The 16,920-nt window shown below is 41.7% G+C and overlaps 1 protein-coding gene across 2 annotated transcripts in view; it reads left to right on the top strand.

Annotated features, from left to right (window-relative positions):
• The window catches only part of cadm3 (cell adhesion molecule 3), a 134,735-nt gene that overhangs the window by 82,031 nt on the left and 35,784 nt on the right, over positions 1–16,920 (top strand). For both annotated transcript variants that reach the window (XM_086077302.1, XM_086077303.1), the window contains one exon: positions 16,390–16,542. In XM_086077302.1, coding sequence (XP_085933428.1) covers positions 16,390–16,542 — 153 coding nt within the window. The remainder of the gene's footprint in view (positions 1–16,389; positions 16,543–16,920) is intronic.

Raw genomic sequence — 16,920 nt, 5'->3', positions numbered from 1 at the left:
TGAAATTAGGATTTAAGGTTTATAAAATCATTATCAAATAATATGATACAATGTGGTCAACAAAGACATTTATTTGTGTAATCACTGACACCCAATAAGATGCCTAACAAGCAAAGAATGCCGGAATCAACGTCTCCGTTTTCGTGTGCATTTATGTGTTTGTGTGTGTGTGTTTTTTTAAACCTAATGAGGCAGTGTAACCAGATTGATAATTGTGATTCACTCAAGGGAGTAACATGTAACATGAGGCATGTGCTCATACATAAAATGCACACACACACACACATATATATATATATATATATATACATACATACATACATACACGTATAAATACGTATATATATTTATGCGTAAGTGAAGATTCATAGTCATGAAAAAAACCACAACCATATCATGGGAATATTTTCTAAGTGCACGGATACAAATCGGCAAACACAAGCTTTCGAATCTGCAGTCGCTAACTTGCGGACACTCTGCTTTGATCGGCACCTAAATCACCGGCAAACTTGTCTTAGGGGAAAAAATGCACGAACATCTTTACCAAGTAAAAATGCACGAAGCGCCTCTTGCTGTTCAACAAGGAGAAGGTGAGTCATTTTGTAAGAACAGATGCAGCGTCCATTCCTTTGTATTAGTGTAAGAGGATTTATTTTCACATTGATATAAGTATTTGTGGGGATCTATTTTGTTTCTGATTTGGGAGGACGAAACTATAGTAAATGAGTGCGATTGGCGGAAGGATACATGGAAAGGAGAGTGGAGTGATTGAGACCGTTGCTGTAGTGTGTTGTTTTGACTCGCGAGCGAGACAATGCAATCAAGTTGTGCTGACAACTGACGCATCAGCGGGAGCAGTACAAGATGGATTCTCGTAGTATTTGTGAACAAATACCGCAAAATGTCAGCTTTAGGTTAGAGGCAATATGGACAGATTTCTTTTTTTTTTACTACACAGGGGGTGGGGGGTGGGGTTTTATCCTATACCGTGCTACGTGTGTACAAAGCTGCCGCCAGAGATACAAAACTGAAATGACTTTTCGGCCCACTGGATGGCGCTCGCGGCCCAAGGTTAAGAATCACTGTATGAATCGACAAAATAATCAACTGGTTATTAAAATAACCATTCGTTGCAGCTCTAAACGAGAAGGATACGCGGTTATAACTTGCCAAGAATGTGAGTTTTCACCATTGTGTGTGGGTGAACCGTGGCTGGGAAAGTTATTTTTAAAAATTCAGCCCCCGAAGCCAGTTTACCTGAGCAACATGAAATTTGGTAGACATGTCTATCATGAGTCGACCGACAAAGAAGCCATGCCCCAAAAGACGCACACTTTGACGAATTGACTGCAGAATTGACAAGAAATTAAGTTGCCTGCTAATTCTTGTCATTTAGATACTGTGAAAATCTTTTACAGTATATTAGTGTATTTTTACAAGTATTCACAGTATATAAATTGCAGTTTCTTACTGTATTTATTTTTTCTAGTTTACAACCGTTTTTTGTATTCTGTTTCTAATTTACAAGAATTTAATTCCTGTATACCTAAATAATACAGTATGTTGTTGTAAAATCCATCCATCCAATTTCTTAACCGCTTATTCCTCAAAAGGATGCTGGAGCCTATCCCAGCTGGCTTCAGGTAGAAGGCGGGGTACACCTGGAACTGGTTGCCAGCCAATCGCAGGGTTACACAGAGATGAATAGCCATCCACACTTGGGGAACATTTAGAGTATTCAATTAACCTGTCTTTGGAATGTGGGGGGGAGACCGGAGCACCCGGAGAAAACCCACGCAGGTACGGTGAGAACATGCAAACCCCACCCAGGAAACCCGAAGCCCGGACTCGATCTCGCACCCTCAGCACTTGGGAGGCGGACGTGCTGACCAGTCATCCACTGTGCCGCCCTCGTTGTAAAATCAAGCCGAGTGCATAAATGAATGTTAGCTGTAATGTTGCCTGTTTATCAGATAAATGCTACGTAAAGACGATGCAGACGTCCCTCGCGCTAAATTATGACTCACCAGTTGTGTTGGTGACAATACAGGGTCCGCTCTTTGCTTCTCCTATAAAGATGCCCGACAAAACCCGACAATCTTTACAGTATTTACCTGTAATCCACATATATACGTGCCAAAACATAGTTGTTGTAAAATGTACAGTATTTTACCGCTAATTATTCAGCAAATTACTGTACTTTGTTTTTTTACCCACAATGCACTTTGTTTTTATGAATTGCTCTATACAGTTAAATACTGTCAAATTAAAATGCAAGAAAATGCTGTAATTTTTTTTACTGTAGATTTTACAGAAATGTGTTACAAAGCAGCCATCTTTGGGTCATTTTAGCCGTTTCCAAGGGTCCTGACGCATCCTCGGGCTTCTCATAATTGCTCCGAAATTGCAATCTTTGTGCGTAGGCAGATAAGCTACACTCCATTTCAGAGATTTTGAGTTTTCCTCATTGCGTGTGGGCGTTGAAATTTGACAACTCTCCACAAAAACTCGACTCCACAAAAATCCCACTTCCATAAAGTGTCACGGCGCTATCTTTGGAGTTATCGGGGCCACCTCTCGCTGTGTCTATGTATAGCGCTGTTTATATTTTCATGCGCGGCTCACCGGGCCTGTCAGCGGGCATCACAGGCGGCGATGTGCCTCCGCGCCGTTTATCCAGCTAATGGCTCCCCGGCGCTTTACAAAGCGCCGCTACCGCCGCCGCCATGGACGCGCTCACCTAGTGGGAGGAGAGAGGCGCTAAAGTGTGCCACGCTTGTAAATCACTCCATTAAATACACGCCTCCTCCGGTCTGGAGAAGCTTCGGCCACTTACAGTGCGAAGCATCCTTAAGTGAAACGTGTTGAAATTGAAGGATTGAGACAAATGCGGAAAGAGGGGAGGGAAAAAACACGTATTGATCGACATTGCATCAGTTCTCCGGAGAGTATATTAGCGGAGGCCGACGCACCACGGGAAAAAAGAAGAGACAAAAACACTTTGAAAGTGGATACATGAAAGACGTTTTTTTTTTTGTTGGTATTTTCACTTTTGGAGTGCGAGTGTGTTGTTCTTCTTCAAGTGTCCTTAAAAAAAGAACACACAATAGGCTATCTAGCGCCAGACGCCAAGAGACTTCAAAGTTACAAAAGCCAATTTATTTTTTTTCAGGTTAAGTAAGCCAACAAATTTGTCTCTATGGGATTCACTAATTGGCCTTTTTTCGCCGGCGGCCGCGCAGAATGCAAATCAATCAATGCGGCCGCACTTGTTTCGGTGTAACAAGTTCAGTCGTTTTGGTTTCAGAAGACGGACGGAGAGAATGACACCATGAAAATCCAAATACTAAAACAAAATGCTACTGTTTTGAAACGAACAATCTCGATGGAATTTTTCAACAACTCTGTTTTCGGTAACTTTAATGAGAACTACATCAAATCAAAGAAAAAAGTTATTAAATCATACTAAAAATAGTATCTATGCAGATATGACGCATCTTGAATGTCACACTTAGAATAAAATATATATATGTATATATTTATTGGTAATAAATAATAGTGGTGCTTTCAGACCGATGCCAGTACAAGTACTCAACACTTGACGAGTCGCCGATACTGATACCAAGTACTCTCTAAAAATGGATTGGTTTAAAAAAAAAAAAAACAACTACCAATCTAGTAGGTTAAGGTCATATTGGCTTGATTAACCACTCGATTGGTCAGACATTGATTATTCCGGGTGGTTACGGGCATACCAATTTTATTCGTTAGCCAAACAACCAATGAAATTGGTTATAATAGAAAGTAAGTCTAGATAGATTACTTAGAAAAAATATGTATTGTATCAATTTATTGTATTTAAAATGTATTTATTAATTATGTTAAGGGATTACAATATATTATAATGTATTATAATATAGTGTTTAAAAATGGAATTGTGTGTCTAGGTAGATCACTAGGCGTGACCAGGTTGCTCCCCGCTCCCTCAGTGGATGGGTCAAATGCGGAGAACGAAATCCACCCCACTTAGGTTGGTGTGACAATCAGTGGTACTTTTTTTCGGGAATCCCGTGAAAAAAAAGTCCGTCTCTAGCACAGATTAACCAAAATCTTGGTCAGAATGACCAATTTGTATCGGTTGGCCCAATCAGCAATATTGGTTGAAAACACCTACCATTCTAGAGTGGTTGTTTTAACCAAAGGATCTGTCAGACACATAACTACCAGATATATTGGTCAAATTTAACCTGTTTTTTTTTGGTAAATTTGACCAATCTGTTTTTAGGGTGTACTGATACCACTAGTACTTTTGATGCATAAAATTACACCCCAAAAAAGGGGGAAAAAAGTTTCACAAAAGTATTGACATGATTTTCAATATGTTGCATTTTTTTCGAGGGTCATGGGTCCCTGGGTAGCTTCGCCATTCTTTTTGACATCTTTGAAGGTGTGGGTGTTTCCCTATCCCAAAGCCCACTTTTTCGTACGGGTATGCTTTCGGGCATTCGTGAAATAGGGTGAAGTACGTTTTATGTGGATTTCACCCGGTGACGGTGGCAATCTTGCCACGTGTCAACCAATAAGAGCCACTGGCAAGCCTGAAGCAGTTGAATTTTACAACCAAAGGGAAGTGTCCATACTTTTGACCAGATGTGTGCTCACTGTGGCTGTGGAAGGAAAACTAAGATTGGGCCACTGTGCGTTTTCTATGGTACGACCAATGCTGGTGTGATTAACTCCTGGAAAAGCAGGCTTTGGCACTGGCACTCATCGAACCATGGGCATAGCAGAGACTTTCCTCTTCAAATCTGTCACATCAACTCGGAGTCCTGATCTGTAGCATGCTTGACATCCCTACTCCTGGCACTCTTCCAAATGAGGCGGGACCAGTGACAGCAGAAAGCAAATAGTCCCTTGCCCAATGCCTACAGGCTCAGACAGGTAGACACAACACAGGTGCCGTCAACCTGTGTGTCCACGCAATTACCCTGCCTGCACTGACTGCATTGAAGGAATCGGTAAAGCAAGAGTGGTCCTTGAATGCGTTTGCTATTCATTATTTAGTTATACTTAACTTAAAAGGAGTCATTTCAATGGAAATTCTTATGGGGAAAAACGATATTTTAGTCAATGGGTCGTTTTTGTTCCTCTCTCCTGGAGCTGTTTGCGTGTCAAGGAGTCTGTGCCTTCACCAGGGAGGTCTCACATGCCCCAGGAATTTTAAGAATTTTTTTTCTTCTCAAATGCCTAATTTTCCAGTAATTTTGGAACATGTTTTTAGAGTCTTGCTTTGTTTTCTTTTTCCATTTTGTAACACATAGAACTTTTGCAAATAAAAGAAAACCACTCTAATTTATCATGTAGTGTCATGTTTTGATCAATTTTTTTTATGACAAGTACTTTTTGTGGGGTATATAATAGCGGGTAAAGATTACCCGGCAAAAGTGATGGTGGTACTTTTTATAGCAAAAGTGTTCTAGGGTTAAAGAAAGACCTTTTTAGTGTTCCCTCACTTTTCACTGGTGATACATGAGGATCCCCCTGCACCCCCCCCCCCCCTTTAATAACCGCTAATACTGTTTGTCACCTTAATGAGCTCTTCTTCGGGAGTTGCATAATTAAGCGACCTTGTTGAAGTTAAATGCTTTCAATTAACCTGTTTGTCTACTTCTTCTATAGTGCATGGGGGGGGGGGGGGGTCCGGAATGAGACACATGCATTGGCCTTATTAACTGTGGTCTGTTCTAAAAAATTGCTCAAGTGATGGGACACTGACTTGGTAAGAAGAATTAAAAGAAGAAAAACGTCAACATTACTCATCATGGTACACGTTTCTTAATTGACCAAATCTTCAATATTTTGTTTAAAAATTTAATAGATTGTGTTGAATGAAAGAAGGCGGCACGGTGGATGACGTGAGATCGAATCCGGGCTTCGGCCTTCCTGGGTGGAGTTTGCATGTTCTCCCCGTGCTGGCGTGGGTTTTCTCCGGGTACTCCGGTTTCCTCCCACATTCCAAAGACATGCATGGCAGGTTCATTGAACACTCCAAATTGTCCGTAGATGTGATTGTGAGTGTGGATGGTTGTTCGTCTCTGTGTGCCCTGCGATTGGCTGGCAACCAGTTCAGGGTGTACCCCGCCTACTGCCCGAAGCCAGCTGGGATAGGCTCCAGCGACCCTTGTGAGGACTAAGCGGTTAAGAAAATGGATGGCTGGATGGATTGAAAGAAAGACTTGGTTTTATTGACTCAAATATTACAATATACATATCAGTATTCGATGTATCCTTGCTGAAACGTGATTTTTTTTAAAATTATTATCACTTACATCAGACAGAAGATAACAAGAAACCAGAGACCCAAGTAAATGGTCCAAATCATAATACAAAATCAGCACATTTATGTAGACATGACACTAAACCATATCACTGGTGATTGTTTTTTGACTTTATCTTCATCTCCAAATAAGATTTTGTACATTATAGCTTTTTTAACATATCGTCACTGCTATGTAAAAAACACTTATGTCCATTTTTTATTTTTTATTTTTTACATTCTTATGTTTTTGGGATATCTGCATTCGGTTTCATCCCAAAAACATTTAAAAAATATATAATAAGAAAAATGGACATAAGTGTTTTTACATAGCAGCAACGATATGCCTCCTCTGTATGAGTAAATAGAATATAAAAAAAAGAAAGAAATTAAAACAAAAAACAACTCTGTTATGAAGTCTTACTTGACAATTGAATAAATAATGACATAGTGTTATAAGCCCACCCTTGCTCCCGCATTCAACCTTGTGTTTTTTTAATGGGGAGGCCAGGGATTGAACCCGCTCCCTCCGGTTTGTGACTGCAGAGGATTACGAGTGAGCTAAACTGCGATCTCAAGACAGTATTTGATTGCTCAGGAAGTGAATTATGAAAAACACTGACCTACTTTTTTTCTTTAATGAATTAAAATAAGTTTTTAATAAATAACGATAATAACCTGCCCACGCAAAACCCGCGTTTCTTTTTTCTCTACACCCGTCGTGATCGACTTGGGAGCAGTCCGTGGTCTACCAGTCTGAATAACACGGTGCACTCCACCTCCCATTTGTCGCGCAATGAAAAACGAACATTTACGGTACATAGATGACACTAAACTGTCTCAGTGCTGAAATGTCATTGTTTTGTGACATTATTAACATTATAACATTATTAAAAAGATGCACCTGGACGCCTCCCTGGAGAGGTGTTCCAGGCATGTCCCACCGACGGGAGGCCCCCGGGGACGACCCAGGACCCGCTGGAGAGACTATGTCTCTCGGCTGGCCTGGGAACGCCTTGGGATCCCGTCGGAGGAGCTGGTTGAAGTGGCTGGGGAGAGGGAAGTCTGGGCTCCCCTGCTAAAGCTGCTGCCCCCGCGACCCGACCCCGGATGAGTGGTAGATGATGGATGGATGGATAAAAAGATGCAGTAGATTCAAAAAATAATAATTCCACATTCATCTAGACATGACACCATATTGTATCAGTGTTGCTGAATCAATGAAAGCAAAATCATTATAAAATTGTCAAAAGCAAAAAATCCTACAAAGGGTGAAAAGCCCACCCACCGCACCCGCAAAATAAAAAGCAAAAAATCCTACCAAAAATACAAATACAGAATTGCCACGTTCATGTAAAGTGGGCAGATAACGTAATGATTTGCACTCTCTTCCCTTCGTTGCCGGCTTGCAAGCTGAGCGCATAATGAACAACGTCTCGCGGCACCCTGGGCAAACTTTGCTTCATCCGGCCGCCTTTCATCGACTATGCACACTTGCGAGGTGATGATCATTTTAATTCCGTCTGAAGGTGTGTAGGTGGTGGGGAAGCCATCCAGACAAGGAGGATTAGGGAGGAAAAGGCGGCAGGCGGGAAAAAAGGGGGGACAGAGGTGCGCGCTTAACACATGTTTGATGAGCCTCGATCAATCGCCGGCCTTTGATCGGACGAGACGGTTTGATGGCGCAAAGCCGCCGGCCACTGAACCAGGATCAGCTCGTAGGACAGGAATAGAGCAAGACAGTGATGCCTTTAATCCAATATTTGGCAGAATACAATTCTGTTAGCTGATGTAATGCTGATTCGTTAAAAAAATAAAACATGAATAAGTCACTTCTTTTTTGGACCCTTGAAGGGATACTCCAGAATTTAATTGATATGATTTAAATATATATTTAAATGTTCATTATTTTTCACGTACAATTAATACCTTTAAAAAGACATTTTCCCACTTGCTGATGACTGAAGATGGCATCACCTGTGCTGAGGAAATAGGTAACAACCAATCATGGCTGAGGCTTTCTGGGTTTGGTCAGCAAACTGAGCCATGATTGGTCATCATCTTCAGTCGACAGCAAGTGGCAGAATTCGTTTTTAAAGGTATGAATTGTTTATGAAAAATAATGAAGTTATCATATTAATGTGAGACAAAATATTATCTTCTTAATGTTGAAATGGCTCAATGAGTCAAGTATCCCTTTAATGTTTCCCAAAAAATATATATGAATTAGTGGCACACTTGACAGACAGTATTTTTGAGAAATGTTTTTTTTTTTTTTTGTTAGTGGGGGTGTTTGATTGTTGAAAAACAAAACACCATGAAAAAAAATCTGCCAATTTTTTGTCGTGCAAATTCACCTATTTGCAGATTTTCTTTGGGTAAACTACCACCCATTATTGGCAAAATAATCTCTTGCTTGCTTATTCGCAGAAACCCTCACTTATTTTTTTTACATGGCAATTATAATAGAGCATCAATTATTTCTAGATTTTTGCTAACAGATTTTTTCCTTAACTCACCCCCCCCCTTTTTTTGCCAATATATGTATTTTTTTGTTAGAGTCCGCAAATGTGCAAAAGCATACCATTTCAAAACCTCTCCTGCTCATAAAAAAAATAAAATAATGAAATGGCACCCGCCAAAGTGTCTCTCTCACTTCTATTTGTCCAGATTTGAAGTGTGAAAATATTTGTCTTCCTCCTGTGCTTCCTCCTCGCGCACAGCAAATAGGACGTGCTGGCGAGAGCGGCAAATCAGGCGGGAGGAAAGGGAATATATGGATGTGCTGAGCCTACACCAAACGTCTATATATTTTTACATCTTATATTATTTATACGCCACGTTTCAAGTTGAAAGAGCATGGCAGAGATTGAGGGTATGCATTTAGACCTCGCGATATGCCGTCTAATCTCGTAGGATTTTCAACAGCAACAAAATTAAATAACATAAATGTGATGTCAGAATTGGTGAAGAATGTTGCTGTACTAAGTCCTTCCGTGGGCATGCACTTTGTCTTATCGAATAGCTGACCACTTGTGCTATTCATTTTGCTGCTTTGAGATGCTGGATAAAAGCCGACTGACTGACTGACTGACTGACTGACTGACTGACTGACACACGAGTCAAGGTGCCCACTCTGATGCTGACGTATACTTTCATCTTTCAACTGTTACTCACTGTTCAAAAAGAAACATCTTTTATTTTCTGTTATTCTGTTAACTGAGACGTGGGCTTCCCCCAGGCTCCTGATTTGTAAGAACTAGGGTTTGACGTAGTCCACATTAAGTAATGCATGTCATTAGCTTTATAGTATTGTGTATGATTTTTCGCCAGTCATTTTTAACACACAGTTACTAATGCGCTGCAAAACTAACTCATTAAAAAGGGTTACGCTTTGCTGCTAGACTCCAGCATTCACAGTAATTGTATTGAATTTAATCTCATAGGGCCGTTGTCTACGTTCCCTCCCACAACGGCGCAAACGCCCTCTCTTCTATCTGCGCTAGTGTTAATTGCGTCAACGAAAACGAAACAAAAATATTTTTTCATCAACGCATTTTCCACCGGACGAAAACAAGACTAGACTAAACTAAAACCATCATTAATAAACAATTAACTGTCTGAGACTAAATCCGTATGCATTTTCGTCGACGAATGAAGACGAGACGGAAATGTACTTCACTTAATAAAAACTGGACTCAAATCTATGGACATTTTAGTTCATGAACAAAAACGAGAAAATCTTGTCTCTGCTAATCCGTCACCCCTTTTCAAATCTGCAGCTAGCGAGTGCAACATGCACAAACACATGGAACAGACAGGAGGTGGATTCGCGGTAAAAGGTTAAAAACAAAACAAAAGAAGAGTAAATTATAGTTATAACGTAACGTTATTACAACGGCTATTACTTTGCAACAATAATGTTAATCGGACCGCTAACCAATGCTGGCTAATTTACATGGAGCCATAGTAGCCACTTGTTGTTATACTGTAATTGTGTGTGAAGTTGTTTTTAATCAAAAAGATGAGAGAAATTTTTTTGATCCGAAATGTTCAACATTATCTGCTGACTAAAAAAAATATATATACAGGGGTAAAACCATAAAATGATTGTCCTGACTAAATAAATACAATAAAATGATGTTTCCTCGGACTAAAATAAAGACTAAAATGCTAGATTTATAGTCGACTAAATAAAAATGGGATGACGTTGACTAACTATGATAAAAACTGATTGAAACTGGACTAAAACTGAGACTAAATTTAAAAATGGCGGATACAATTATCACTACCTCACACATTTATGTCATATGGAAAGCCGTTATTTTATTACACATACATCTTCACGTGCAACCATTTGACAGTTTATTTTGAAACATAGGAAGTAACACAAAAAAAGCCTAGAAATCACAGAAGATGACAAATGTGTGGGATGTCAGGCAACCACAGAGAATTAAAAAGAGTGCAAAGTCCAGGGGCACTGAAACGGTGTGTGTGTGTGCGTGTGCGCGTGTGTGTGTGTGTGTGTGTGTGCGTGTGTGTCTGAGGGCCGCTCATGAAGACAAATGTAGTGACCTTGCAGAATGATAAGGCATGAAGATAGAGTAGTGTTGGATATAATAACAGTATGTGTGTGTGCGTGTGTGTTTGTGACAGGCTCACAAAGTGAAACAAAGACAAAAGTGCGTCTTCATATTGAAACGAGTGAGTGAAGTGGACCAAAATAAAATATACAACAAAAAATAGTGACGCTTTGAGTCAGCTTTTCTTTTTTTTTCTGCATTCATACTACTAAAAAAATACAAACACACAGACGGGCTGTGACATTTTTAAATGTCAGCGGCGCTGCAAAGAATTTCCCCAAGTAAATCTCGGAGCGCCTTCTCAAAAGTTATGAAAACTTGCCTGGCAAAAATATACTATGTGACCTTTGATGATGTCATCATGTGTCAACCAATAGCATTCTTGCTCAGAGAAATGTGGTCTGAAGGGGTAGAAAAGATTGGTTAACAAGTGGGAACAGAAAGAGTGGTGAATGCAAAAAGATCAAGATCAGCACTGTATTTTCTTAGTGCGTCTGCGGTAGGATGCAAATAGCGGTGAATCCTGATTTTCGTGCAAGTGCGAGGTTTGCGGCGTGTGTTTGCCAATTTGGCAGCCCCAGTCTGCTCCGAGGACATCCTTGGAAATGACAGAAAGTTGATCTAAACGTATGCCTGTTCTGACCAGGTCTAAATATTGGCACAAGGTAGAGCGCTACTCTTATGCCATTTTGGTGAATTTGAGGACACTGAGCTCCGATTATCGCCAGCGATTATCGCCAGCGATTATCGCCAGCTCCTTCTGTATACCCGCTTACTTTACCTACAGCAATGAAAGAAGCAGCTTTTGAGTGGATGCGACTTCCGTCTGCTTTAAACACTCGCAGTTGTGCAGCTAGCCCGACCACAGATCCGCCGGACAGCACCGGTTTTACCCACCGCCACGCTGGATTTACACCATTTACTAAAATAAAGCACTTAGATTCAAATGATTAGGGTTAGACCTTCAGAATAGGGTTTCAAGCAAGGGTTTGGGTTACATGCAAAGGTTTGGGATTTAAATTACGTTTCAAGTTAGACTTTCAAATTTGGGCTACAATGAGAGTTTTAGGCTAGCGTTTGAAACTAGTGTTTCAAGCCTGGGTTTGGGTTCCAAATAACGGTTTAAAGCTAAGTCTCAAGCCGGATTAGCATTTTAAATTACGGTCTCAAACCTTGTCTTCAAATTAGGGTTCCATGCCTGGGTTAGGGTTTTAAAGTTTAGTTTCAAACTAGGCTAAGGTTTCTCACAATGGTTATTTTTATATTTGGGTTTTAAATAAGTTTTGGGTTTCATGCAAAGGTTAGGGTTTCAAGCCAGGGGTTGGGTTTCAAATGAGGGTTTATGGATATAAGGTATTTTATTATTTAATTAAGGTTAAGGTTACAAATTGTGGTTTACAGTTTTAAGTGAAGGTTCAAAATTGGGGTTCCAAATCCGGATTTCAGGTTAAGGTTTTAAGCTCGGCTTTAAATAATGTGTTAGTGTTTCAAATGCAGTCTCAAGGCCATGTTTAGGGTTTAAAGTCAATTTGGGGTTTCAAGCCTGGGTTAGGGTTTCAAATGAGTAGATGTGAATGCTGGGTTCCCTTATTTCGTGTGTGTTCAGTTTTTGGATAATAATGTTCCAGAGGAAAATGCTCATACTGAACCTTGTAAACATGTAACCATGACGTTTGTATTCAATCTGCTGCGCTTTGGGAATCAGGCACGTGTTTGTGTTGACTTTTTTTTCCCAAACACTTTTCGGATGCAATGAGCCGCCAAAATGTGACAGACGACACCAGACGCAAACGCGACAACAAAGTAGGACACGCTAGCAGATTAGCATGTTAGCCGTACAGGATTAATTCCCTTTGGCGATATCGCCGCGTGACAAGTGTGACGCCGCTTTGAAAACAACAACAACAAAACGTCAAGGGAAAGAAGCGGCGGAATATTTAAGGCACTGATCCCGACTTCTACCTCTTCTTCTACGTGTCACGTCGGCCCCTCTCAAGCTCTGCCGAGCTAACGCGCCGCCGAGCGCTAGCTGCCTGTCACATCAGCGGCCGACTGCGCATCAACAAACACGTTGTCCCGGCGACGTCAAAGGGAGCTTTCATGTGGAAACCCGACAACAGCAACAGCGCCGCTACCGCTCGCTTGTGTTTTATTTCGAACCAGGAGGCTTGCGCATCTGTGGCCTGCTGTTTACGGGAGACAGATGGGTTGTAGACATAGGAAAGGAGAGTGACGGAAAGCGAGACAGGTGGGCAGAAAGACAGGAAGATAGACAGACCCAACAGAAGAAAGACATGAAGGCAGGCAGACTGAACGACATTTAGATAGAAAGAGATACAGAATGATAGTCATAAGGAATGTAGGCAGACAGTTACAATGAAGGAGAGACAGACAGGTAGACGGACTGGTAGAGAGAAAGGAATGCAGACTGAGTGACTGAAAAATAGAGACTGACAGACAGAACGATGGGCAAAAGGACCAAAAAAAACATAAAGGTACAAAGGGAGATGGTCAGTCAGGAAGACAGACAGACAGACAGAAGGTTGAAGAGCAAGGAAACTTGACAGACAGACACATACGGGTTGAGAGGCAAACGGACGAATAGGCAGACAGACAGCTTAAGATAGAAAATGACACAGAGAATGATAGACATAAGGAAAAAGACAGATACAAAAGAAAAATACAGGACGAGAGACAGAGGGGTAGAGAGAAAGACAGGTAGTCAGAGAGACCGATAGATACAAAGGAAGGAGACAGACAGGCAGACAGACAGATAAGTAGAGAGACAGACAGGCAGAAAGACAGATAAGTAGAGAGACAGACAGGCAGAGAGGCAGAAAGCTTGAAATAGCCTGACAGACAGAATGATGGACATTACAGAGACAGACAGATAGACAATGGAAGGGAGACACGCAGACAGACAGACAGACAGACAGTGAGAGAGACGGATAGACAGACAGATGGGTAAAGAGACAGAAAGGCAGACAGACAGGTAGAGATACAGACGACAGACAGCTGGGTATAGAGACAAAGGCAGACAGAGAGACAGTGAGAGAGACGGATATACAAGTGGTAAGACAGGAAAAAAAGGCAGACACGTAGACAGACAGACAGACAGACAGACAGGCAGGCAGGCAGGCATCAATCCCACCATACAAACACAGCAAAGGTCATCCATCGCTATCAAGGAATCGAGTTTCATCCAATTTCATCATCATCATCTTCATCGTCATCTTCCTCATAGTCTGAGAATTTCTCCTCGGTGACACACCCACTCGTGTCACTCTTCATTTTCATCTTCATCCCCCTCATCCTCATCCTCCCTTTCTTCCTGCATTCCTCACTTCCTCTTACATCATTTTCACACACACACGCACACACACAGAATCATTAATTCCATATTCCTATTTCACCTCTGCCGTCCTCTTTCCTTCCCCCATCATTTTCTTATTGTTCCCCTCCTCCCTCTTTTGTTCGTCATCCCTCCCTTCTGTTTTGCGCACCGTCTCCACGGGCCTTTTCATCTCCATTTTGTAAAGCTCCCCTCTCCCCTTTATTGCAGCAAATAACCAACAGCAGCGCACATAAAAGTAGTACAATATTAATAACACCATATTCAGCACAGAAGCCTTTACAGGAACTTTGTACTCCCACAGAGCAGGCGCACCCCCCTGCTGCAACTCACCCTTAAGAAAATGTCAAAATAGCTCATAAAGGCGGCGTGTCATGCAAATTATAGTTATTGTGTATTTATTGTACCTGTTTATGCATTTTTAATTTGGCGCACCCCTGGGGGTGTGCGCACCACACTTGAGGAATCCCTGATATATGGGACACACTTGGCATAAATGTGAAAAATGCTCATATACAACAAACAACAATTATATAGGAAGGCCCTAATGCACCCCCAGGGATGTACGCACCATTCTTTGATAATATACAGAAAACATTATAAAAACATCATGACTCATTTGCAAACCGCAATTACAGTGGAAGGCACTCAGGAGTGCACGCACCACAGCATGAGAATCTCTGATATACAGGATATGGTGGGAAAACATCACAACTTGGCATAAATGTCAAAAGTATCCGTTAGATTGGATATAGCGCTCATGTGGCCCCGGGGGGGGGGGGGGGGGGGGGTGTAAGCACACTACTGTTTGGTGATATGCAATATACAGTGTGGGAAAATAAAATCTGCTTAAATGTTAACAGCTGTCATATGCAAACATTTCACATACTTTATTATGCACCACTGGGAGTGTGCACATCATAGTTTAGGAATATACAAAATACATGGAGGGGGAAAAAATCATGACTCAGCATAAATGTGAGGAAACCCTTATATGCAAGCAGCCATTGCATTGGACAGTTCTTACTCACCCACTGGGCTCCGCGCACCACAGCTTGGTAATATTTGTGTCGCAGCTCAGCATACATGCATGAACACTCATAAATACAAGCAGCAGTTATTAACAATTAGCAACTTATTAACAATTACTACTAACAGCTGTCGGAGATCATGCCCCTTACATACCCTGAGGGTGTGCGCAACAAAATGCATTAATCACTGACATACAGGATATATGTACTTGTAAAAACGACGACTCAGCATAAATGTTATAAGAATCCTAATTACAAACTACCATTAGATTGGATGGCAGTCAGGCCCTCGTGGGGGTGCGCACATGACGGTTTGGGAATCCCAAATATACAGGATACAAATGTAAAGAGATTATGACCCAGCATGAATGTCAAGAATCTCCCTGGATGATGGTGGCGCACTCCTGGGGGGTGCGCATATCGCAGTTTGGGGATCACACATACAGTACACATCATACGGATAGTGTGTGGTAAAAATATTATGACTGTGTCGATGTTAAAAACATTCATGCTCAAACAGCCCTTACATTAGGCCCCCCAAGCGCACCAGGAGGTGTGTATTCCACATTGTAAAAATATCATGACTCAACATAACTGCTCGGACTGTCTTGGAAACACGCTACCGTCAGATTGGATGGCGATTACGCACGGCCTGGGGGTGCACATTCAAGTTTGGGGAATCCTTGATAAAAATATCCCGATGTGACATAAATTTTAGAAACAATCAAATGGCAACTACTATTAGATAGCATTCCACTCACACACCCCCACGGGGGTGCGCACTCCACATTTCGGGAATCCCTGATAAGTGAAAGTGTGAAAACATCCCGACCCAGCATAAATATTCAAAACGCTCATTAGATGGGATGCCGCTCACGCACCGCCGGGGGTGCGCCGGAGTTGGCTGATGTACAGGATGCAGTGTAAAACTCTGATGACTGTGCATAAACGCTCACATGTGCAAAGAGGGAGAAAAGGAGGCATCCAGCAATTAGAAGCAGGAAAAATGCGGCCCGCCGGCCAGTGGGAGTGGGTTCGGCGTGAAATATTGATGAGGTTGCTTGAATGAAATTTAAGCACAATGTGTTGCTGCTGTTCTTGTTGCAGCGCTGCGAGACAACCGCATCCAGCTACACCGCTCCACGCCCACCGAGCTGTCCATCATCATCTCCGAGGTGCAGCTGTCCGACGAGGGCGAGTACACCTGCTCCATCTTCACCATGCCCGTGCGCACCGCGCGCGCCACCGTCACCGTGCTGGGTAAGGCCCGCGTCACACAATCATGGCGGGCATTGATTTGGTTGGTTTTGTGTATGAAAAAAAAAATCTTTCACTCCCAGCCATTTTCACTGAAGCGATCCTCTTCGCTCCTGGCTGTTTCACTCAATTTTGACTGATTTTGCAAGGCCCACAGAATATTGTGTTCTATTGCTATAAAAACACGAAACCTACCAAAAGAAAGATTGTAGTCTCATCTTTCATCAGCAATTAGCTAAGTTTCATCATTAACAGTGGGGAAAATAGCTTTTTGCGACATGGCCCTGGTTGATCTCTTATACTCTGCTTCCACCTGCTGGCCGTTTTTGTAATAAATACCATTGCTTCAAGCATTCTCTTCAGTTCAGAGGCTGCATCAAA

Source organism: Leptonotus elevatus, chromosome 1, assembly GCF_054856555.1.
Source record: "Leptonotus elevatus isolate MCC_2025b chromosome 1, RoL_Lele_1.0, whole genome shotgun sequence".
NCBI lineage: Eukaryota > Metazoa > Chordata > Actinopteri > Syngnathiformes > Syngnathidae > Leptonotus > Leptonotus elevatus.
Note: the sequence above shows the minus strand (reverse complement) of the source record. Positions and strands in the feature narration are given on the sequence as shown.